Source organism: Watersipora subatra, chromosome 4 (assembly GCF_963576615.1).
Source record: "Watersipora subatra chromosome 4, tzWatSuba1.1, whole genome shotgun sequence".
Classification (NCBI taxonomy): Eukaryota; Metazoa; Bryozoa; class Gymnolaemata; order Cheilostomatida; family Watersiporidae; genus Watersipora; species Watersipora subatra.
This window is the reverse complement of record NC_088711.1, coordinates 2,644,485-2,668,221: the sequence shown is the minus strand read 5'-3', so window position 1 is coordinate 2,668,221 and position 23,737 is coordinate 2,644,485. Positions and strand designations below refer to the sequence as shown.

General features: G+C 36.9%; 2 protein-coding genes across 2 annotated transcripts in view; one reads left to right on the top strand and one right to left on the bottom strand.

Annotated features, from left to right (window-relative positions):
* Positions 1-781: 781 nt before the first annotated feature.
* Positions 782-14,011, bottom strand: LOC137394707 (mevalonate kinase-like). The gene is made up of 10 exons (XM_068081476.1): positions 13,872-14,011; positions 8,592-8,745; positions 7,795-7,948; positions 7,329-7,579; positions 7,048-7,093; positions 6,339-6,429; positions 5,169-5,273; positions 4,059-4,212; positions 3,617-3,788; positions 782-1,258 (listed from the first exon to the last, which is right to left on the bottom strand). Exons 1-10 carry the CDS (start codon positions 13,953-13,955, stop codon positions 826-828), a joined length of 1,644 nt encoding a protein of 547 aa, XP_067937577.1. The 5' UTR covers positions 13,956-14,011; the 3' UTR covers positions 782-825.
* The window catches only part of LOC137394706 (Golgi-specific brefeldin A-resistance guanine nucleotide exchange factor 1-like), a 56,518-nt gene continuing 46,658 nt past the window's right edge, over positions 13,878-23,737 (top strand). Inside the window, exons 1-7 of the mRNA XM_068081475.1 lie at positions 13,878-13,900; positions 14,896-15,016; positions 15,727-15,793; positions 16,630-16,761; positions 21,705-21,823; positions 21,949-22,057; positions 22,380-22,489. Coding sequence (XP_067937576.1) covers positions 13,878-13,900; positions 14,896-15,016; positions 15,727-15,793; positions 16,630-16,761; positions 21,705-21,823; positions 21,949-22,057; positions 22,380-22,489 — 681 coding nt within the window. The remainder of the gene's footprint in view (positions 13,901-14,895; positions 15,017-15,726; positions 15,794-16,629; positions 16,762-21,704; positions 21,824-21,948; positions 22,058-22,379; positions 22,490-23,737) is intronic.

The window sequence follows — 23,737 nt, the reverse complement described above, 5'->3', positions numbered from 1 at the left end:
GTCTAAGTCTTTTCTAGTCTTACACTCTATTGACATCACAGCTATTTCGTCCTGCAGAGGCGCAATACCCTCACTACTGATATGACATCCAAGAAGTTTAACACTACATTTTCTGAGTCTAAATTTAGGAGTAGTTTAGCATGAGACCGGCCTAGCTGCTAGCTGCTCAATACCAGACTTGAGATTACCGTCATGAGAAATTGTGTCTCTACCAAACTTCAAATATTATCTAAATACAAGACACAAACCTTACGACAGTCATCCAGTACTATATCCATAAGCTTACTAAAGAGACGAGGTACAGAAGGCCAAATGGAATCTTAGTCTACCTGGACAAACCTTGAGCAGTAGTGAATGCTGTCATATCCCTAGAATTATCAGTCAGAGGCACCTGATTATATGCAGCTTTCAAATCCACCGCGCTAAACACTTTGCCTTTCGCATCATGCACTGTTTCTTCTATATGCGGCAGAGGGAAACAATCCACCGGTATATATTCTGATTTAAAGCTGATAAAATATGATGTCTCTACAATTACAGACATCAGTAGATGTCTTGCCCACCACCACGAAAGGCAAAACTCACTCTGTTGAATCGATAGGCTCAATACAACCTTCCGACTGTAGTGGATCCAACTCGGAATGTACCTTCTCACGAACAGTTCATGTAGGTGCTCGATATTTCTGCTTTACTGGCTTAGCATCAGGCTTCAAAGCTTTTGGAACTTTTTTTATTAACTTTTTTATAATTTAACCCAGTCTTGTCAATAACCTTACATACAGGTTCACACAGTCTAAATCCAGTAGTTTTTATAACATCTGTACCTTAAATCGCACAAACCCTCTCGACAACATAGTAGAATGCGATAGTACAATGCGCTAGTATACTGCTTGTAGTACCTTCAACTTGCACATCTAAAGTGTAACAAGCAACAAGAATGAGTTCACGAGAATAATTGAGCAACCTGTGAGGTGCTTCAACCATCCTGTCAGAGAAACCCCTAAACACACATATACAAACGGCGGCATTAAAAGATTTGCTGGTATGTCCGTTGCTCGTTATTTTACACAGAGTGATTATTTTATTGCCTGTTTTACTCCCTATAGATAATACGTTGATAGGCTGCATCACCAGACTCCTCGACTGTTTTAGTCTCCCCTCGACTGTCTGATGACTACCATCTTGGAGGTGGTAGTTGTCCTCAGACCTTAACTGCTTAAACTGGCAATAAATGAGCTCTGCTGATGGCATTGTCCAGCTAAAAAAATCCAAAAGTAACTCAAAATTGTCATACAATTTTCTCCTCATTTCGTACAGTATATTTAGTTCTCCAGGATGCATAAAAAATGGAGGGTGTGGCTGCACTGACACTTGCATCATTTGTCCGTAAGTACTTGTCTGAGCACTCGCTAATGTATGATTAAAATGAGGGAGGCTCACTACTTCAGCCTCCATGCTCATCCTTATATATAGCTCAAGGTTTAAGTTTAATCAACAACAGATTTACCTAATAATTCTTCATGAAAGTGCAGACGATAACACTGCTCTGTCAAACCTTATTTACCTCAACATGAGAAAATAACTCCAACATAAAAGTATAAACATGAATAATTGTATTATACACAGTTACGTTACTGAACAATACAACAAACTATATCTATAATACATTCAGTAACAAAAATTAACACTTTTGAAACAGCAGTATTTGCATCGTTTGCTCGACCAGCTGCATTCTGATTGTTACTTCAGTTTGAAACCATTTTATCTTCTTCTGGCTGTTTAATCTCTTTCGCAGTGTCTGCTGACCTCAACTCTGCTTTTGCACTGAACTAGTTGATATTAGCATCCAAACAATTTTTTAGCAATGTATATCTTTTACGCGGTGCTAATTAGTTAACTTTTTGTGCAAATAATGAGAAACTTTTAGACGGATGCGAGCTAAGCACGAGTTTGTCTCAAAATAGTCGTACAGATTCTTTTGTAATTGCTAAATAGTATTTTACATACATCGAAGTATCAAAACCACATTAAACAAGAAACTATTATTAGCTTGATAGTTGTAAAATATTTTTATGGTGGTACTTTCAAAGTTTTAACGAAGCAAACCGTAAAACTTTTGAGTTAAATAGCAGTGTCAATACAAACAGAAACAACGAAAGAATTAATTGTTTTTGATGTAACCGAGTCATTTTCAGTACGATTTTGTGGAGACTTTTCTACTGATCACTTGCTATTATGGGTTTGTCAAGATCAAAGAATGTCAGTGGCAGTCAAGTAGATGTGGCCTTCAATTAAAGGGTAGAGCTCAATTTTTAAACCCTTCTATAGTAGTGGTCAAATAGAGGTGACGCTCAAATAAAAGTCGTGTTCAAATACTAGTTTTTCGGTAGATATATTACCAGATTACTGCTATGATATCTAGCAATAATGCAAAGTCAGTGCATAAGATTCATACAGCCAGCGACTGTTGATGCGTTGTTTGTAAAGCTTTAATGCTGCACACTTGATATATTATAATTAAGTTTGGATTCAAACTGCTCTGACACAGGCTAAAAGTTGAACACTCTCTCAGACCAGAAAGACAGGCAACTACAGTCTGACATAGGCTAGAAGTTGAACACTCTCTAGGACCAGAAAGACAGGCAACTACAGTCTGACATAGGCTAAAAGTTGAACACTCTCTCAGACCAGAAAGACAGGCAACTACAGTCTGACATAGGCTAGAAGTTGAACACTCTCTCAGTCTACAGGTCAGAAAGACAGGCAACTACAGTGTTACTACCCATGAACAGACCAGATAGAATGAATGCAGATTTGCAATATTGATTCTACTTAGACAGATTTGATCATTAGCCTACTAGAAAGTATAACTTTAACCACTCACAGAAGAGTCACCGAATTGACGGTATGAAAGTATATTTTCATGATAGCCATGTAGTACAGACAGACTTCTGTAGAGACAGACCAACACCATTAAAAGGACTGAGGTCAAAAGTCAAAGCATGCATCTTACATCGTAATAGATCAAGATAGTGAGTGTCTGTAAACTTGTATTTTTAACTGATTATAAATTAGTGAAGGCTGAAAGACGATGGGAATCAATGTGGTTACTCAGAGATATTCACTACACGACAATCAAACAATGATACAAAGATTCATGAAATTGTTTGATACACTGTGCAAGGCACCGAGTGAGTGACATACATAAAAGTGATGACTGAATTTGGGTGTAAATTAGAGATCATTGCGCTACGCGATTAACTAAAGATCTTGATGAATGTTATGTCGATACGCTGTAGGACACAAATGACACAGGAAATGCCATGTCATACAGTGAAAGGTTATACTATATATATGAAAAATGCTGTGCCATTTAATACAACGCCTGCAGAGGTAACAGTCTGCATAACTAAACGCAATATAATAAAGCTCTAGTGAGAATAGCCATTGCTGAGAATAAGGATACGAGCTATAAATAGTCAGGACAAGTGTCCAATACGAGTAAGATGCCATGTCAATATTATGATTATTATTAGCTCTCTTATTCTGTTAAAATAACCTGTTGATATTCACTGAGACCACCGAGTTGAGAGAACGACTGGGTAAGCAGTCTTACAGAATGTTACACATCTTGGCTCGAGATTGCAATGCAAGGGGGATGGTGAAGTCAGAATTTGGCTCGCCAAAATGAAGTCCAACTCCAGGACCACCAATGACTGTCTTCCAACAGTCAAAGCCTTGCTGCTTGACCTCCCCTATGACTGTCTCTACCTGCTCCTCTGATACATCTACAAGTATAATCATTATCGTACAGCACACTCGCTTGACATACCTTAAAACTTCAACATACATGTATAAAAAAGTCAAATGTTCCAAACTCGCATTGCCAATTTTTTTGACAAAGATCTGCAGGCGGCATTCTTTTTTTCACCATGAAAAGCTTGGCAGCAGAGGCGGTTGACTGAGCAGATAACTCTTAAAAACAAAAGAATACAACTTCATCGTAAAACAAAAATTAGAGCACTGTAGCCAACTAAAAGGAAAGCTCAATGGCTCACCTGAAGGTAAGAATGTAAATGTACACCCGCCTCCACCAGCTCCTGTAAGTTTGGAAACCAAACCATGCTGGTGAGTAATTGAACATACTTTTTCTAAAGCCAGATGACTGACGCCGAGGACAGACAGGAGCGACTGGTTCATCGATATCATTTCCTGTTAAATAGAGATGCGCTATCAGGCTGACTTCAACAAAAGCCTGATGGGAAGATAAACTGCATCCTTGAAACTGACTGTAGCAAAAAGGTAAGTACAAACCATTCTTCAAAACTACAGAGGTCCCTCGTCATACGATTTTAATTCATTTTGGTGTTGGCACCGTGAGGAGAAAATTTGGTATAGAGTGGTATGGAAACCCATAGTAAATATCTAATGCGAACACCCCTTGGTGAAAATCATCACAATTTTATATACACATTGTGTACATGAGATTTTGTACCAATTTATGTACACATCAAAAATTAGTAACAAAATAGTATGTTAACCTTAGTAACTATAGTTACCTACAGTAAGTCTGGTATATTTAGTGGTTATGATTTGAAATAAAATGTAACATTACGATGTACTATGTGCAGTACATATCGTGGGAGTACTTACTTTGGAGACAGATGTATAGCATGAACGTTGAATTTAACTTGAATGAATTTACCATACTAACCACATACGTACTTAAAGCTAAGTTTTAGTAGGTATCTTTAGCATGTACAGTATGTACAGTATGTATGTTGTAGAACTTCAACTTTTTCATCAGCTAAAATTTATCCTCTATCTGTTTCAGGTTTCGCTTTCACTATAACTAATAACGCTGAGCTGAGAGAGATTAAGCATCGTATATCTTTCATGCGTTGAGGGGAGATTCCGGTGAATAGCATATCAGAATATTCGTTATTCTGACGTATTCAGCACACCGACTACTACATTAGAATTTCGAAAGAAACTTTTGTTGATATTGAATGGAAAAATATTCTGTATGAAAAGGACAAAACAAAATCGTGTTCTACATCGTAAGGCAACAAAATCCTATAACAGGGTCATTGTAACCTGAGGGCGAACTATACTTATATACATGTATATATACACACACGCAATGTATATATACACACAGTACCTACCTTGACCACCTGCTCATTCATTGGCTCATCGGAGGTGATTTCTGCCTGACACCGTGTAGACACTGCCTCCATAGCATCCATAACTGAATTGATGATGTCAGGGTACTATAATACAAATGAAATGTTAATAGTTACTACTAGTTACCACTACTCACCTACTACTCAACCACTACTGAACTACTACTCGACTACTACTCACCTACTACTCGCCTACTACTCGACTACTACTCGCCTACTACTCGCCTACTACTCACCTACTACTCGCCTACTACTCGACTACTACTCCCCTGCTACTCACCTGCTACTCGACTACTACTCACCTGCTACTCACCTACTACTCGACTACTACTCACCTGCTACTCACCTACTACTCAACCACTACTGAACTACTACTCGACCTACTACTCGACTACTACTCGACTACTACTCACCTACTACTCGACTACTACTCGACTACTACTCACCTGCTACTCACCTGCTACTCGACTACTACTCACCTGCTACTCACCTACTACTCAACCACTACTGAACTACTACTCGACTACTACTCGACTACTACTCACCTACTACTCGACTACTACTCGACTACTACTCACCTGCTACTCACCTACTACTCGCCTACTACTCGACTTCTACTCGACTACTACTCAACCACTACTGAACTACTACTCGACTTCTACTCGACTACTTCACCTACTACACTATAACAATCATTTATACCAATCAGTCTACAGCTTGGTGCATAAAAATTAACAGCTATTAATAGTAATTTTAGAAAGATTTATGTAAATTTATTAATAAATGTTAATCATATCTATCGAAAAATAAATGAGAGCTTGCTTGCTGCCTCGGTCTTGTCGCCTAATGATATCTTAGTATCTCGCCATCATCACAATTGTGTTTTTTTGATAGAGCTATTTGTACAAATATAAATCTTAATTTCCTCCTGATCACAGAAAACAAAAATTAATAAAGTAATAGAGTTATGTTTTTAAACAGACTTTTCATGAAATAGCAACATAACGTATCACCTTTGAACAACTTTTACTAGTTCATATATGACCTACATGTAATTATCATTCGTGTCGCCATGAAAAGCCATTGAACAACAGCACAGGAATGACAAAAATTGAACCTCATGGAAAGAACCAGCTTAGATCTAAGTAGTACCTGCTTCAATCTGTTCCCGACGCCAGCCACCATCTTCTTCGTGCTGCGGGGTACCTTCGTGTTGGTGATGACAACCGACAGCGTGTGCTTACTGCAAAGAACAGTGAAACATGTATAAAAAACATACACAAAAGCATAGATTCAACGTAGTACATATAGATAAAAGGAAACATAATTAACCTTTTGGGTACCATTTTCGCACTTATAGATAAAATAAAATGGCTAGCATTTATAAAATATGAACTAGAGCCCAGACAGTTGTATTTTTATTTCAAAAAACAGGCTTTTTGTATTCAGCGTCATCTGGTTTGCTACAAGATCACCCAAGACAAGTACTATTATTGGTCATATTCTGTCGTTGAAAGGGCTCTAATGATGTAATGTTAATTTAGGCTTGACAGACCATGTAATACCAGAACAATAGCTAAAACAAAATTCTGTGTTTTGAAAAAAATGTGGCACCGTAGCACTTGGCACAACGAATAACGCGACAGCCAAAGAGTTACAAGACAGCGTAGATACAAGAAAACATAGTTAAAAGGCACTTTGAATATAAGGAAACGTGGACAGAAGGCAACATAGATATATGAAAACATAGCAGCTTAGATATTGGGAAAAACAGAATGCGGTATTTCAACAGACGACCAAAGAGGCAACAATGAGCATATTGTAGGTAGATCTGTGAGACCACTAAGGTCTGTTGACTCACCAGTCCAGCCTGTGTAGTTGCTTGTTCTGATACTTGAGAAGACCACCTGAAAAGGGCAAGATTTGTTATTAGTGCATTTAATATTCATATAGAACAGCTCAATGGAAGACATACCAAAAAAAGTGTTATCGCTGCTAAACATCTAACCTATGAAAACAGAACAAGATAATGCGGAAGCCAAACAGAGATAGACAAATTCTCTTTCCAGGTGAGTATACACTAACTACTATGGGCTGAACCAATGATGACTGCAGTTACCATTCCACACAGAGTATACCCACCGTAGGTGCTCACAGAGTTGTCCACCCCTGATGGATTGCCATGTATAATCTTTTCGGCAACAAATGCCCATTGATTAATTGTATCCAGGTCCTCATCTGTCCATGCATTAAATGACTTTGCACCCGGATCTCCTATACGCCCAGATAGTTTTAGCAAGCTAGAAACTAGGGTCACAGCAAATGCGGCAGAGGAGCCCAGTCCCGCACTGGTGGGAAGGTTTGAGCTAACCATGAAGTCTAGGCCTTCCAATCTGCAACAAAATGTGGTAGATGAAGAGCGCAAAGTAGGACCTCAATTTCTCTGACTGCCAGAAGTTAGCGCATCCTGTATATGGTTGTTTTAACCTCACAACGGCTATGTTATTTATATACACGTTCCTACGCCAATGAATCCATTAAAAAGATGGTTATAGCAAACACCTGGAATAACAAGGGTAAATTCAAAGACTGGAATGGTAGTACTGACTTGTCAGATCCCAATATGGTGAGCAAGATATAGAGAAAGGCGATAACAGCCAACTCTATAGTATTCGTAGTGTCTGGATCTATTTGACAGTATCTACAGAGACTTTGAAACTCTTCATCTGAAGGAAGGGAACAGTTTTTCAGGTTTTCTGCCTCTGCAAACATCAATGAATACACGCATTGCCAATGAGCCATCAGAGACATAAACACGTGTGAAAGGTTAGAGGAAATGCATTGTCATGTGACGAGTAGAATATCTGCGTATAGAATCGACGTGTGATGATTTACTTCTTTAAAGATAAACTGCCATGCATCATTACACTACATTTACTTTAATCGTATACACTTAGTATATCGGAAGATATTGTTCATTATATTCACATATGCATTTAGAATCTAATTTAGGGTTAAAGTTTAATCAATTGGTCAGTTGAAGTGTACATTTTACAATGTTCTTCAACACTTGCAATAAAACAACCATCTCATTTTACGTCTACTTCTGGGGTAAAAACTGAGCTAGTTGACCTAAATGAGTATATAACATAATGCTCCGTGTAGTCACCAGATCAACTTGCTGGTTCATGTGGCGCCTAGTTGGATATAATATAGTGAATCATGGCTAACCACTGCGCAGGATTGAAGAGCATCAGCAGCTGATTAAAAATTTGGCTAGGAAGCGCTTAAATACTCTTCTGAGATGCCTTCTAGCCTATCACAACATTGAACCCAACTAGTTGTTATAAACCACAATACTTTATGTAGTAGACCTTGAAGAAATGCGGAGTACATCTGACTTACTGTAATTGTTGTTAATGAAAAAGTTGAGCTTCAAGTCCTGAACTTGCCACTCTCTGTAGATGTTTATGTCAGGCAGAGAAATCCGCACCATCCCATCCAGAGATCTAGTCACATGGAGGTATGTCCTAAGGTCAAGGCTGCAAGCGAGTGCCCGCTAAAATAAAGGATGATCTAGTTGAGAGAACCCTGGCAATGACCGAGCCTAAACATCGTGCGAGGAAACGATGTAGGGGATATAGAGCCAACTCGCTAATTGATTGATAGCCTAGGGCATTTGAGAGAACAGTTTAATAGAGTGATCAACAGAGGACAAACAGAACAACTATATATTCTATGTTTGCTATGTCCAATACATCCAGTCAACAAAAAATCTTCTATTTTGCTTATGAGTACTGTAATGCTAGTTTTAAGAGGAAAAGTAAACTCAAGTCTCTGAACGAAAGAGGAGGCAAAGTAGCTAAAAGGATGCATTTATGCAACATGAACTGAGTTGGTTCATTGGCAGACAACTCCAAGTTAACAAACACATTCATATCTGAATATTATGTGCAGCATTCAATTACAATTTACAACAGGAGAGGGTTGTTATAGTTACCAACCTTAAATAGGTTAAAGGTATTTTCAGCTAAAAATTAAACATACACTTGTAGATGCATGTCTATAGTCATGTAGACCTAAGGACATGAAATAAAGTCCTCGGTTTGACTGTGGTGGTCTGAGCCTTTACATTACGATTGAGCGGCACGAACACAATAATTTACCCCTTGAACACGAGAACAAAGAAAATTATGGTTAAGTATACCTTTTAGGCTTAAGAGCTGTCAGTTTGCACTCAAGGTAAATGTTTGTAACTGATGTTACCACACACGATATCCTATAAATGACAGCGCTGGGAAAAGAGAATCAGCAGAGGGCGGTAGGCAAGAGCTCAAGGTAAATAGTGTAATAAATTGGCATCTTTGCAAGGAACAAGGATGAGGACATAAAGAAGAAGAGAAGCCCATACAGGGTTAATTTGAGTTAATCATAAGAAACATAAAGTGGCATATAGAGGAAAAAACATGATTAACTTGAGATAATCTGACAACGATCAACACACTGCATCAATTCTATCTCAAACTGCAATGGGAGACGCTAAAACTACCACGATTGTTATCCTAATCTTATGGAACCTAAGCTATTTATCAGTATCCCACAGCTATTAACATAAACATTGTGTCATGGACTGATCAGCTGCTTTATTTGGCAAGAGATGCAAAGAGATGGTCGTTCACTTAACAGAATTTACATCCTTGAAATGTGATGGAAAAACTGTTTATGGGGCCTTAGCTCATACCTGTTTCATTTCCTACTGCCATATTTTGCTAATGGATAATTGTAAATACTTGTGCTATGAAACCCTCCAGGCTCTAAATGATATAAAAGTGAAATTCCTTACTAGCGGGGCCTTCGGTATTTGTGATATTTGTGATTAGAATTCTTCAGAGAAATGGTTAATGATAAAATAAAACCCTAAAATAATACGAATAAAACCAGCAGACATAACAAGGACGGGAGCAGACAACCTTGAATTACACAGTAAGTGGACCATAGCATAGGGCAACATACTAGCCATGCAAGCGTCAGAAGATTTTGAAATCGCTACAAAAAGAAATTGTACATAGAGCAAAATTAGCAGCCTGAACTCCTAGCAAGCAATATGATCACTTTAAAATTAACTATTAAGATTGTGAGTTGGACATTGCCCGCCGATAGTTGAACTAAGACCAGCCAGCAGAAGTGGCCAATGTTTTATAACTACCCACCTAAAGGAATGTTCTAAGACTTACAGCCTAATTCAGCTATGAATCAGGTCAGTAAGAGCCGGTTTATGAATCCAAACAAGTCTGTTTTAAACATGAGAATATGTGTGAGAATTCAAGTTAATCCATGGCTGAAAGCACATATACTACACACACCCGCGATCAAATACCTAAAACTAATTTTAACTAAATGCTTAACAGGTTGTAGTACTTTGATAGAAGCACACAAACTGTTGCTCTTCTAGCAATATTGAAATGGGAAGTCATGGCTGCCTGAACACAAAGATGTTGGTAGGCCTAAACAAAGACTTCAATCATCAGCAGACAAATAAGCAAAAGTTTCAGAACAAACGCCAAAGATGTTTATAAGGCTTTGAAAAATGACTCGATTCATATCAATTCTCATCAGAAAATTAACAATTCAATTCCAAATTATTTTGCATCACGTCATGTAAGAATCGATTCAACTCACAATTCATTGCAACAACATCACAATTCATTGCAACAACATCACAATTCATTGCAATAACATCACAATTCAGTTTTCAATTCTTTAGCTACCCTAGTTTCAATGAATCGATTCAATTCAATTCTGCCAAATAAACAAAATCAATCCTCTGTCAATTCTCACAAAAATTAACTTATGATAATAAATCAAAACAACAATAACCCACAACCACTAATTTAGCAACACACATTAGCTCGGTCTATTTATTGACTGTTTGTATAGCAAATATAAATTATTTCACAGTTTTCACTACGGGATTTCATTGCTGTTTCAGGTGAAATTAAGTCATGCCTAACATTTTTTGCTGGCATACACTCGGTATTTTTGCTGTAAAAGCAGAGTTTCTGTCTTATAATTTCAATTGAAAGTCTTCTAGCGTCAGTCAAAAATTCTGCACAAGAATGAATGCATCTAAAAAGTTAAGGGAACGTTTAATATTTTTTTAGTTTATTGAAACCGGCTGCAAAAGAAACACGCTATCGTTTTTGCAGTTTGACCAAAACGCAGACACACATTAACTAATATAAAAATGTAGCCACCAAAAATGTCATTGGATCAGTGTTGGCGAATTTCACTAGCAGAAATATGTTCAGGTGACTGTTTACAACATTTTTTTTATTCAACCTAAACGGAGATTTAAGAAGAGTGAATTTTATGCTGATTTCGTGAGTAAAAAAACTGCACAATGATAACCTAACTTTTTGAGATTGTTGCGGCAAAGTTTTGGGTGGATCTGATAACACTGCAATCCATTATCGTTATTTTTGTATAGGTACAACGGTGAGTCGTTATGAAGGCTTTTTGGTGGAATGCACAATATTTGCGAGCAGCTATAAAGATTATAAATAAGCTTATTGTCAGCCCGGAGGCAAACCATAAAGCTGGTGCATAGTGCAGATTATAGGAAAATAAAATATTCGCCTTGATATCGAAATCTTTTAACAACGTGTGCAGGTAGCAACATCGGACTGCATTGACATCTTTGTTTTGGCACACATAACAGACTGTGTTACTTAGGACATCACTGTCTGTGATATATTTCCGTTAACGCAGTAATAATAAAGGGAAAGATTGGTGCATTTTGACTCGAGTCGTTTTGCTTAATGAAAATAGAGAATTGAGTCAATTCCTCTATGGTGACAGTAATGATTCGATTCAATTTTTACTTGTAAGATGCTCCGAGTCAATACATTTCCACAGTAAGTAAAAAATACCAGAGAACCGATTCTTTTTAATTCATTTGTGAGGTGGGCCTTAAAGGTTGACTTGCATCAAAATTCACATTACAGTTATTTGGTATCAAAAGATACACCATGTCTTACTCTGCTGTGTTGTAGGTGCAAAATATGTGGAAATGTGATCACAAGCTCTTAAAAGCTCAAAAACGAATAGTTAATCGCAGCCATTAAGAAAATGTCGCAGGTCGGAATCCCTTTCCAAAATGGTTCAAATGGGACGTAGTTGAACACGATTGCTTCTGTTTAGGTTTTCATGCAACCTCATTCGTCGAAATATTTTCACAAATATACTTCACGTATTCAATAAAACCATGTGTATTGTCCTTGGGCGTCTATTTCATCATCATTGTAAGGCTGTCACTTTGAGCAGTGATATCTCATAACCTGCCGTAAAAAATCGTTTAATTTTTTAACCTTAGCTCGAAGGAGTGCATATCATCTTCTGATAAACACGACGAGCCTGTTGGTCCCCTGTGATGGTCAAAAAATGCTGTAGAAATTGTTCTCGCTATTTGGCAGGAAATATGGGTCACATGATCAGATTAGAACTAGTTAGATGATTAGACCAAGCTGAAACGAAACAGTAAAGTAGCAAGCATCTATATTTGATAAGGGCTTTTCAGTAAAACCTGAATTGTTTGTCATGAACTAGTGCTACGAGACATTTTATATTAAGCCTTTTATTAGCCTTTCACTTTCCGTGATAATAGCACATGTAAAAACGATAACCACAATGTTTGAGTACGTCATTGAAATAAATGGATTCCAAACTACAGCTTTTTCGTATTGGCTGCGAGTGTCTGTTCGTTTTTGAGCCTTCAAGAGCTTGTAATCACATTTCCACATATTTTGCACCTGCAACACAGCAGAGTATGACATGGTAAACCTTTTGATACCAAATAACTGTAATGTAAATTTTGTTGCAAGTAAACACTTAAAGCGTGCTCAAGCAAGCAAGCATGTTAACTCGAGTACCCATCTCTGACAAACGCCTTTCTAAAAGGGAGTAAAACAACCAAATGTGTAGTAACCTAGGTAGATACTACTGGCATACTTCTACCATTACTTGAGTAAGTATGCCAGTTAAAATTTTGAAGTCGGAAAGCTTGCGCTAATACAAGATAACAAGATGGTTTTATCCAATATTTTACCATGTCATAGTCAGTGATGGGTACAATAAAGACGATCTGCGTAAGCGACTTTTATCTCGTTCGTTTAACATTGTATTGACACATTATGAAGATAAACCATCACTAATAATAACACCATGTCAGTAATTCATGCTTCAGTGCACTGCACCCATGCTGTAAGTGATATGCTAAAAACGAGGACTTAATGTTTTCTAATTTTAAATACTTAGAGATCTATGTAACGATAAAATTTTATAGCTTTCGCAAACAAAGTACCACGAATGATTCTCAAAGCTTTTACCAATGATATACAGCCCTCTGTATATCATTGGTAAAAGGGGAGGGGGGGGGGCTGTATTTCATTGCTTTTACTATCCCCAGATTTTAATAAGCGTCTAACTACTCTTCACTTTTGCGTCTACTCTCCTAGCATACCTTCTGCGATGTAGTAGCATGCTCACCTTAAACAGTTCACTTCTAAATTTTGCTACTTTGATATAATTTTAACATGTTCATGTCATTAAACAACTTAGTACATGTAATTTTTTATGCAAAATATAGTCACTTGACGATTCAAAATGTTGTAAGTTGTCAATTACCACCTTTCCATGAACAACAGCATGTTCCCCGTGTAAGATCACTTTACCAGGAGCAGACACTACTAAATGCCCGTCTTCTTCAATCATGTCGAGCGCCTTGCGACATTAAGATACGCGGAAACCTAAACGCCCGATCAAGCCATTTTATGAGTACGGTAACTATGAGGCGATATCTGATGAGATGATGATTTCATTCGCGTGAATTTTATCATCCAATCTAATGTTTGTGTGCAAATTATTAGCCAATGATAAAATAATTGCGATTATCTGAACCAATAGAAGCAATATCCAAAATAGAACAAGGATAGCCTAAACTTTCACGGTGTACCCGCAGCCGTGTGCTCCCAGAACGGTGGCTATTAGCACGATACTTCGTAATCGTTTTTGGAAGATAAAAGTTGGCAGGTTTCGCTTACCTTAACTGTTTATAAGCGTCAATTATGTACACGGCGGAGCTCTCTCGTAGTGAAAGCACGTCACCGCTTTGAACACTTTAAATAATTATTGCAATTTGGGGTGCTCTAAAAGTATAACGACAGCGTTTTACCATCGATTGCGGATAAAAACTCTATCCACCTGTCTCAAACTTCTACTGGCGTAACACCAACTAGAAATATTATTGGTCATTTATATTAGTAATATTTTATTATGATTATTTGTGCGTAATATAGTTTCATGAAGCTCGTTAGTTTTGGTTCGGGTGTTAGGCATATTAGTTGGTGTTTTGAACGACGTGTTTCGAAAAAATCTCTTTTGACCGAAATTCGTAGCACAGCCTATGTCTTGCTTTATCAAAACTAGAATAGGAGGATGTACCCTTTAGCGGAGTAATGCTTTCAATCTGTCAACCAATATATATATTAAGTGTTCACATCTAATTTGATCGTTCATATATGTACACTGAGTTTCTGAACTTAACTAACCAGAACTTCTAAAAACTAAATTTTGAAATATAAACCATACTAGGAATGGGTTTAATGTAGACCTTTGGCTATGTCTCATCATACTGCCTAGTCTGCTGTGAAAGAAGAATGGAGGAGGTTGCCGACGGATGCAGGCCTACAAATGCCTTGTACATTGTACAAGGAGAGATTAACTATATAGTGACTGAAATGAAAAGATGCATGCGCTATTCAAATCAGGCCATTGTAAGTGTTTGTTTTTTTATTTCTGTAAAAATAATTTTATTTTTACAGAATTAATTTTATTACTATTATTTTGATAGAATTATAATTTTATCACCATTTTTATTTGAACTACTGTAAATATGTCTATTTCTGAAAAAAAAGAGTGAATGGGCTGTGAATGTGTAGCATGTTGTACAACATCATTTTTTATCATTAATACAACAATAGTAAGTATGAACGATAGTAAGTGTGAAAGAAGATAGGTCTATTGCATAATTTATATTTATGCAAGACATTTATTGCCATCTAATTTTTTTGACTAAACATTTTTGTTGTTGCATATTTTGGATCTGTTAAAATTTGTTTTAAAAACCATAAGTGTCTACGATGTACTACGTTGCCAACCAAAAATTCTCATAGGCTCAATGCTAGCTGATGAAATTTTTATTAAATTTTAATACTGTAAATTAAAAAGTTTTTTTACTTACTTTTAATCTCAAATAGTGCAAGCAATTACTTCCAGTAAGTATTAACATTACATTCATTGTGCAGTGGTTAGCTCATAATAACAAGAAAAAATGTAGAAGCTATTATATTAGACTGTCTGTGGATGCAGCAAACCTAAATAATGTGCAGAATTCCATTCTTACTGTTGAGAGGATATTTATTATTTTATTTGATATTATTGTATTTTATAGCATTTGATCACAAATCGATTTTACCTGTTTCAGCGTCAGGGTGACACACCTCTTATCAACAGCTTTACAGAACTGCGGGAGACTTTACACTCCACAACAGGTTTGTTCTAGTTATTGACTAGCAATTGTGATCGACCTCATTTAATAATCGTTGTCATATTCTCTTCAAAACGTTTCTGTCTTCATTGCAGCTAAACTCATATTGCACGCACTTCAATAATAAAAACTTCCGTTAACAATTTTTTGTAACCACTATATGCAGTTGTTTTTGGGTGTTCATAGACAAATATTTATTAAATAATTCATTGCACCAAATTATTCAATATAACTCGTACCTTGTGAGATTATGAATGGTGTTCTTTAAGGGGGATTTCTGCCTGTAATAACAGCTACAAAACTTGTAACTAAATCCTGTGTTAACTTGGTAATTCTAACAATTTTACCTAACAGAGTGTTATGAGGAGTGGCAGAGGATGTTAGTGCCCTTAAACATTGACCATACGTAGTGACAAACCGAGTAAGACAACTGCATAGAAAAGCCGTGAACTTCTAAACAGGAGACTCTCCCAGACTTAGAGAGATTAAAATGCTAGCTTTAGATTTGGCCCAACAATTTGTTGAACAACATCTAGTTGAATTCTGCATTTTTATGTTATGGTAATTGAGAATATTGAAATCCATTGGTTTGCTAGGAACTGTTACACAATCACAACTAAAAATACAATTCGGAGTGACATTGTTCAAGAATATGTGGTGAACTCAAAATGGTGATGGGACAACTCCTGTAGAGTGTTTTGCTTGGTAGAATGGCAAATGTTTAGAGACACTGAACTAATTTGCAAAATTGCATAGTATGCAATCTCAAACCTAACATAATAGTGCATTTTAATGTAGTATCTGTCCTATGAGTTATTCAAGTTCTGACATGTTGTTTAGTTCTCTCAGATCTGGAGCCCTCTGTGTTTCTTGGTCCTTTTCTTGAACTGATCAGGTCGGAGGAGACAAGCGGGCGCATCACTGGGCTGGCCTTGACATCACTCAATAAATTCATAGCCTATGGCTTCATAGGTGAGTCATTTAAACTTCACCACAATCTGAGCTCATATCTTTATTACTACTTATGAATTGGTATCTGGTTGCTCGTTTAAACCTGCCAAAGTGTACTACCCGTTGAATATTCTGACCTTGAATACTGACTCAGCAAGGATAGCGCATGTATACCTTTTTATTGGTGTTAGTAATTCACAAACTAGTGTTCTTCGTTGCGTGTCAAAAAATGATGGAGAAGACAGAAATCAGGAAATATTGAATGAGTTAAACAGAAGTGTTTTAAAAGTTGGTAGTATTGATGTTGTTTCTTTCTTGTGATGTTTTCTCATTGAGGAGCTAATTCTGTCAGTTGTACCGTATTTTAATGTGTGTTCCAATGAGGAGCGGTCAAAGCATGCAATTTATTGAAATGACTAGTACCTTTGTTTAAAATTTATTATAAAATGACTGACTGTACACTTCAAACTGTTATTTGAAAAATAGCATGAAGGTGTATTGTAGCCAAGAGGGCTCAATCTACTTTCTCAACTCTGACTCTACAATCAAACATCTACCCACCAGATCACCTCAGCATTAACTCTTGACTCTACAATCAAGCATCTACCCATCAGATCACCTCAGCATTAACTCTGACTCTACAATCAAACATCTACCCACCAGATCACCTCAGCATTAACTCTGACTCTACAATCAGACATCTACCCACCAGATCACCTCAGCATTAACTCTGACTCTACAATCAAACATCTACTCACCAGATCACCTCAGTATTAACTCTGACTCTACAATCAAACATCTACCCATCAGATCACCTCAGCATTAACTTTGACTCTACTATTAAACATCTACCCATCAGATCACCTCAGCGTTAACTCTGACTATACTATTAAACATCTACCCACCAGATCACCTCAGCGTTAACTCTGACTCTACAATCAAACACCTACCCATCAGATCACCTCAGCATTAACTCTGACTCTACTATTAAACATCTACCCATCAGATCACCTCAGCGTTAACTCTGACTCTACTATTAAACATCTACCCACCAGATCACCTCAGCGTTAACTCTGACTCTACTATTAAACATCTACCCATCAGATCACCTCAGCGTTAACTCTGACTCTACTATTAAACATCTACCCACCAGATCACCTCAGCGTTAACTCTGACTCTACTATTAAACATCTACCCATCAGATCACCTCAGCGTTAACTCTGACTCTACTATTAAACATCTACCCACCAGATCACCTCAGCATTAACTCTGACTCTACAATCAAACATCTATCCATCAGATCACCTCAGCATTAACTCTGACTCTACAATCAAACATGTACCCACCAGATCACTTCAGCATTAACTCTGACTCTACTATCAAACATCTACCCACCTGATCACCTCAGCATTAACTCTGACTCTACTATTAAACATCTACCCACCTGATCACCTCAGCATTAACTCTGACTCTACTATTAAACATCTACCCTCCAGATCACCTCAGCATTAACTCTGACTCTACTATTAAACATCTACCCACCTGATCACCTCAGCATTAACTCTGACTCTACAATCAAACATCTACCCTCCAGATCACCTCAGCATTAACTCTGACTCTACTATTAAACATCTACCCACCTGATCACCTCAGCATTAACTCTGACTCTACAATCAAACATCTACCCTCCAGATCACCTCAGCATTAACTCTGACTCTACAATCAAACACCTACCCACCAAATCACCTCAGCATTAACTCTGACTCTACTATTAAACATCTACCCACCGGATCACCTCAGTGTACAATTTTTCCAACATACCTGACGACAACGTATAGCAAGTATTTGGCTCTACGGCCGAAGTAATTTTCAATAGACGAAATTCAAAGTTTTTCAAAAAAATTGCAGGTTTGTAAGCGAAGTGGAAGAGGCTGTTGAAAATTAAAATCAAAACTTAAACAATATGGAAATAATCATGATGGTAGAACTATATACGATATTAGATTTTTGTATATGTTAGATACTTAGAGTAAGTTATGCCATGTAGCTTGATTAACTCCTCTATCAATAGCCTATGCCTAGCTTAGGGTTCTGTTTTTGTATTTCTGTGGTAAAGTAACTATAAAAACTATTTATTATTACCGCTTGATTAGTTTAATTTTTATACATAGAATATAGCATCTAGGTTTTAATATAGTTTTATATATGATGCAGTCGCTTTAATGCTGTGTGTAATGGAAGTATTTATTGTATGGTTTTTGTTTGATGGAATGCAATAGTTTTGACCTACAAAGCAGATCTTGTAAATGAATTAACTTGGAGTGTTTAGGTTGTTTGTACAGCAATACCAACGTGTGATGGTATATTAGGTTGTTTGTACAGCAATACCAACTCGTGATGGTATATTAGGTTGTGTGTACAACAATACCAACTTGTGATGGTATATTAGGTTGTGTGTACAGCAATACCAACGTGTGATGGTATATTAGGTTGTGTGTACAGCAATACCAACGTGTGATGGTATATTAGGTTGTGTGTACAGCAATACCAACTTGTGATGGTATATTAGGTTGTTTGTACAGCAATACCAACTCGTGATGGTATATTAGGTTGTTTGTACAGCAATACCAATGTGTGATGGTATATTAGGTTGTGTGTACAACAATACCAACGTGTGATGGTATATTAGGTTGTTTGTACAGCAATACCAACTTGTGATGGTATATTAGGTTGTGTGTACAGCAATACCAACGTGTGATGGTATATTAGGTTGTGTGTACAGCAATACCAACGTGTGATGGTATATTAGGTTGTGTGTACAGCAATACCAACTTGTGATGGTATATTAGGTTGTTTGTACAGCAATACCAACTCGTGATGGTATATTAGGTTGTTTGTACAGCAATACCAATGTGTGATGGTATATTAGGTTGTGTGTACAACAATACCAACGTGTGATGGTATATTAGGTTGTTTGTACAGCAATACCAACTCGTGATGGTATATTAGGTTGTTTGTACAGCAATACCAACGTGTGATGGTATATTAGGTTGTGTGTACAGCAATACCAACTTGTGATGGTATATTAGGTTGTTTGTACAGCAATACCAACGTGTGATGGTATATTAGGTTGTTTGTACAGCAATACCAACTTGTGATAGTATATTAGGTTGTTTGTACAGCAATACCAACGTGTGATGGTATATTAGGTTGTGTGTACAACAATACCAACTTGTGATGGTATATTAGGTTGTGTGTACAACAATATCAACGTGTGATGGTATATTAGGTTGTTTGTACAGCAATACCAACTTGTGATAGTATATTAGGTTGTTTGTACAGCAATACCAACGTGTGATGGTATATTAGGTTGTGTGTACAGCAATACCAACTTGTGATGGTATATTAGGTTGTTTGTACAGCAATACCAACTTGTGATGGTATATTAGGTTGTTTGTACAGCAATACCAACTCGTGATGGTATATTAGGTTGTTTGTACAACAATACCAACTTGTGATGGTATATTAGGTTGTTTGTACAGCAATACCAACTTGTGATAGTATATTAGGTTGTTTGTACAGCAATACCAACTCGTGATGGTATATTAGGTTGTTTGTACAGCAATACCAACTTGTGATAGTATATTAGGTTGTTTGTACAGCAATACCAATTCGTGATGGTATATTAGGTTGTTTGTACAGCAATACCAACGTGTGATGGTATATTAGATTCTGTGTACAGCAATACCAACTTGTGATGGTATATTAGATTCTGTGTACAGCAATACCAACTTGTGATGGTATATTAGGTTGTGTGTACAACAATACCAACTCGTGATTGTATATTAGGTTGTGTGTACAACAATACCAACTCGTGATTGTATATTAGGTTGTGTGTACAACAATACCAACGTGTGATGGTATATTAGGTTGTTTGTACAGCAATACCAACTTGTGATAGTATATTAGGTTGTTTGTACAGCAATACCAACTCGTGATGGTATATTAGGTTGTTTGTACAGCAATACCAACTTGTGATAGTATATTAGGTTGTTTGTACAGCAATACCAACTCGTGATGGTATATTAGGTTGTTTGTACAGCAATACCAACGTGTGATGGTATATTAGGTTGTGTGTACAGTAATACCAACTTGTGATGGTATATTAGGTTGTGTGTACAACAATACCAACTTGTGCTGGTATATTAGGTTGCTTGTACAGCAATACCAACGTGTGATGGTATATTAGGTTGTGTGTACAGCAATACCAACTTGTGATGGTATATTAGGTTGTTTGTACAGCAATACCAACGTGTGATGGTATATTAGGTTGTGTGTACAACAATACCAACTCGTGATTGTATATTAGGTTGTGTGTACAACAATACCAACTCGTGATTGTATATTAGGTTGTGTGTACAACAATACCAACGTGTGATGGTATATTAGGTTGTTTGTACAACAATACCAACTTGTGATGGTATATTAGGTTGTTTGTACAGCAATACCAACTTGTGATGGTATATTAGGTTGTTTGTACAGCAATACCAACGTGTGATGGTATATTAGGTTGTGTGTACAACAATACCAACGTGTGATGGTATATTAGGTTGTGTGTACAACAATACCAACTCGTGATGGTATATTAGGTTGTTTGTACAGCAATACCAACGTGTGATGGTATATTAGGTTGTGTACAACAATACCAACTTGTGATGGTATATTAGATTGTGTGTACAGCAATACCAACTTGTGATAATATATTACAAATTGCGTAGACACCCAACCGATTGATATTTAGTGTGGCCTGACATTAACTTGGTCAGATGATCTTAGACATGGTTGATATATGAGTTCCCATATTGGGTTTTGTCTACTTCATTCTATGTACAGTTTATGACGAGCATCTCATTTATAAACTGAACACACTTGCCATCACATGTCGCTTGTGCTACTTCTATTAGACCGGAAAAAGCCGTCTGGAGCAGCTGCAGTTGACAGCATTGCTGATGCGGTCACTCATGCTAGATTTGTGGGAACAGATCCAGAGTCTGATGAGGTGGTCCTTATGAAGATACTTTATGTAAGTTGTTTTTGATTTCATTTGCGTTTCAACCAATCCTGCTCTTTTTGTTGCAATTATTCAGTTCGTATAATAACCGCAACAAAGTTATCTTCTTTCTCAGATAGTCGTTTCATACCTTGCAGGTGCTGCGCACGCTTCTATTGTCGCGTCCCGGTGAGAGTCTCTCCAACGAGTCCGTATGTGAAATCATGCAGTCCTGCTTTCGTATCTGCTTTGAGACGAGGCTCTCTAGTGAGTGCTTCCCTTAAAAGCTTTCCTTATTATCTGCTGATCTCCTGAGCTGCTAGTTCTTATTGGACTAACAAACTCACTAGTCGTATTTTAAATATGTTAACATGTCCGGCGATTTCAAGTCCTTTCCTTTGGAAGTTTAAGCTGTGAAAGCATCGTTTCTTTGTGACTAATTTTTGCTTGGTGATTACTCTTCATGAAATTTACTGTGTAAATACTATTTTAATTTAAAGAGCCAAATAGTAATCTGGTAAATCTGTAAGTTCAATGAAGTTATACGTGTTTGTCGTATGTTACAAAGCATCCTATTGGTCAATTGCAGAGCTGCTGAGAAGGACAGCTGACCACATTCTCGTAGAGATGGTGCAGCTGCTTTTTACCCGTCTGCCTGAATTTGCTGAGGACTCAAAGTGGGCCAAAAATATGAAGAAGGTATGTTACCTGAACGATACAGTCCACAAGGCTGACTGGGCGGCCCTATGCGAGTTGTCTCATTACAAGTACCGCATTTGAAGCTCATGCGAGAATCAAAACATATACATTCATGATACATTAACGTTTTATTTGATTGAAAACTTTTTTCCGAAACTTTGATCCGCTGTAGTAAGCTGCTTAATCCTGCTGCTCAACAATGATATTTGGTGTGCACATCTATGAGATAGTCAACTTCTAAACTGTAGAACCTAGACTAATGTGCATTCAGCTTAATTAGTATTGTGTGGTAGGCACAACGTATTGATGCTGCAGAAATTGCTTTGGTTTTTATTTCTTATTGATTCGTCCCTAAACTAAACAAAACACACACTTGAAACTTACAGTATCAGCACCATATATACATACATATGTACATATATACATACATATGTACACATATATGTACACATATACGTGCGTATGTACATATGTACATATATATATATGTACATGTATACATACATATGTACATATATACATACATATGTACATAAATACATACATATATACATATATATATATATGTCATTTAACTGTTCAACTAAGACATGTAACTTGTGCTAGTGGGAAGAGTTTTACATCATTCGAATGCCTGAGTTGGCTACATTGAACAGGCGAAATGAACTGACATCTACATGCAGACATGTAGACAAATTCTTGTTATGCAACCACAAGACATAATCTGTAGTAAGACCATGGACCCTATGTAGTTACAAATTTCAATCTGTTAGCCACTTCACCTCTATTATATAAACACCTGTAGTTGATTGACATATTTTATCTGATGATTGCTCCCTCAGAGCATGAAACTATTAGTAATAAAAGTGTTTTAACCAAAAGTTTTAAACTTTTGTTTCTGTATATATATACATATACATATGTATATACATGTATATACATACATACATATGTACATAAATACATACATATGTACATATATATATATATACATATATACGTACATACGTATATACTTTTAGGTCCAGAGAGTTTCTCAGTTTATTATACAGTCACATCAGTACAGTTAAAACCATTTAGGTACATAGCTTATTTGTACTTGATAGGAAGCTCTATGAATTCACATTAAAAACTTATGATTTAGCTGTCACTTACTCTTTAGTTAATGAGCATGGTCCATCGATTAAACACAGCCAGTCTGAATGTTTAAAACAAAGTTCACAGCGCATTCAAACTAGATGTTTCTAA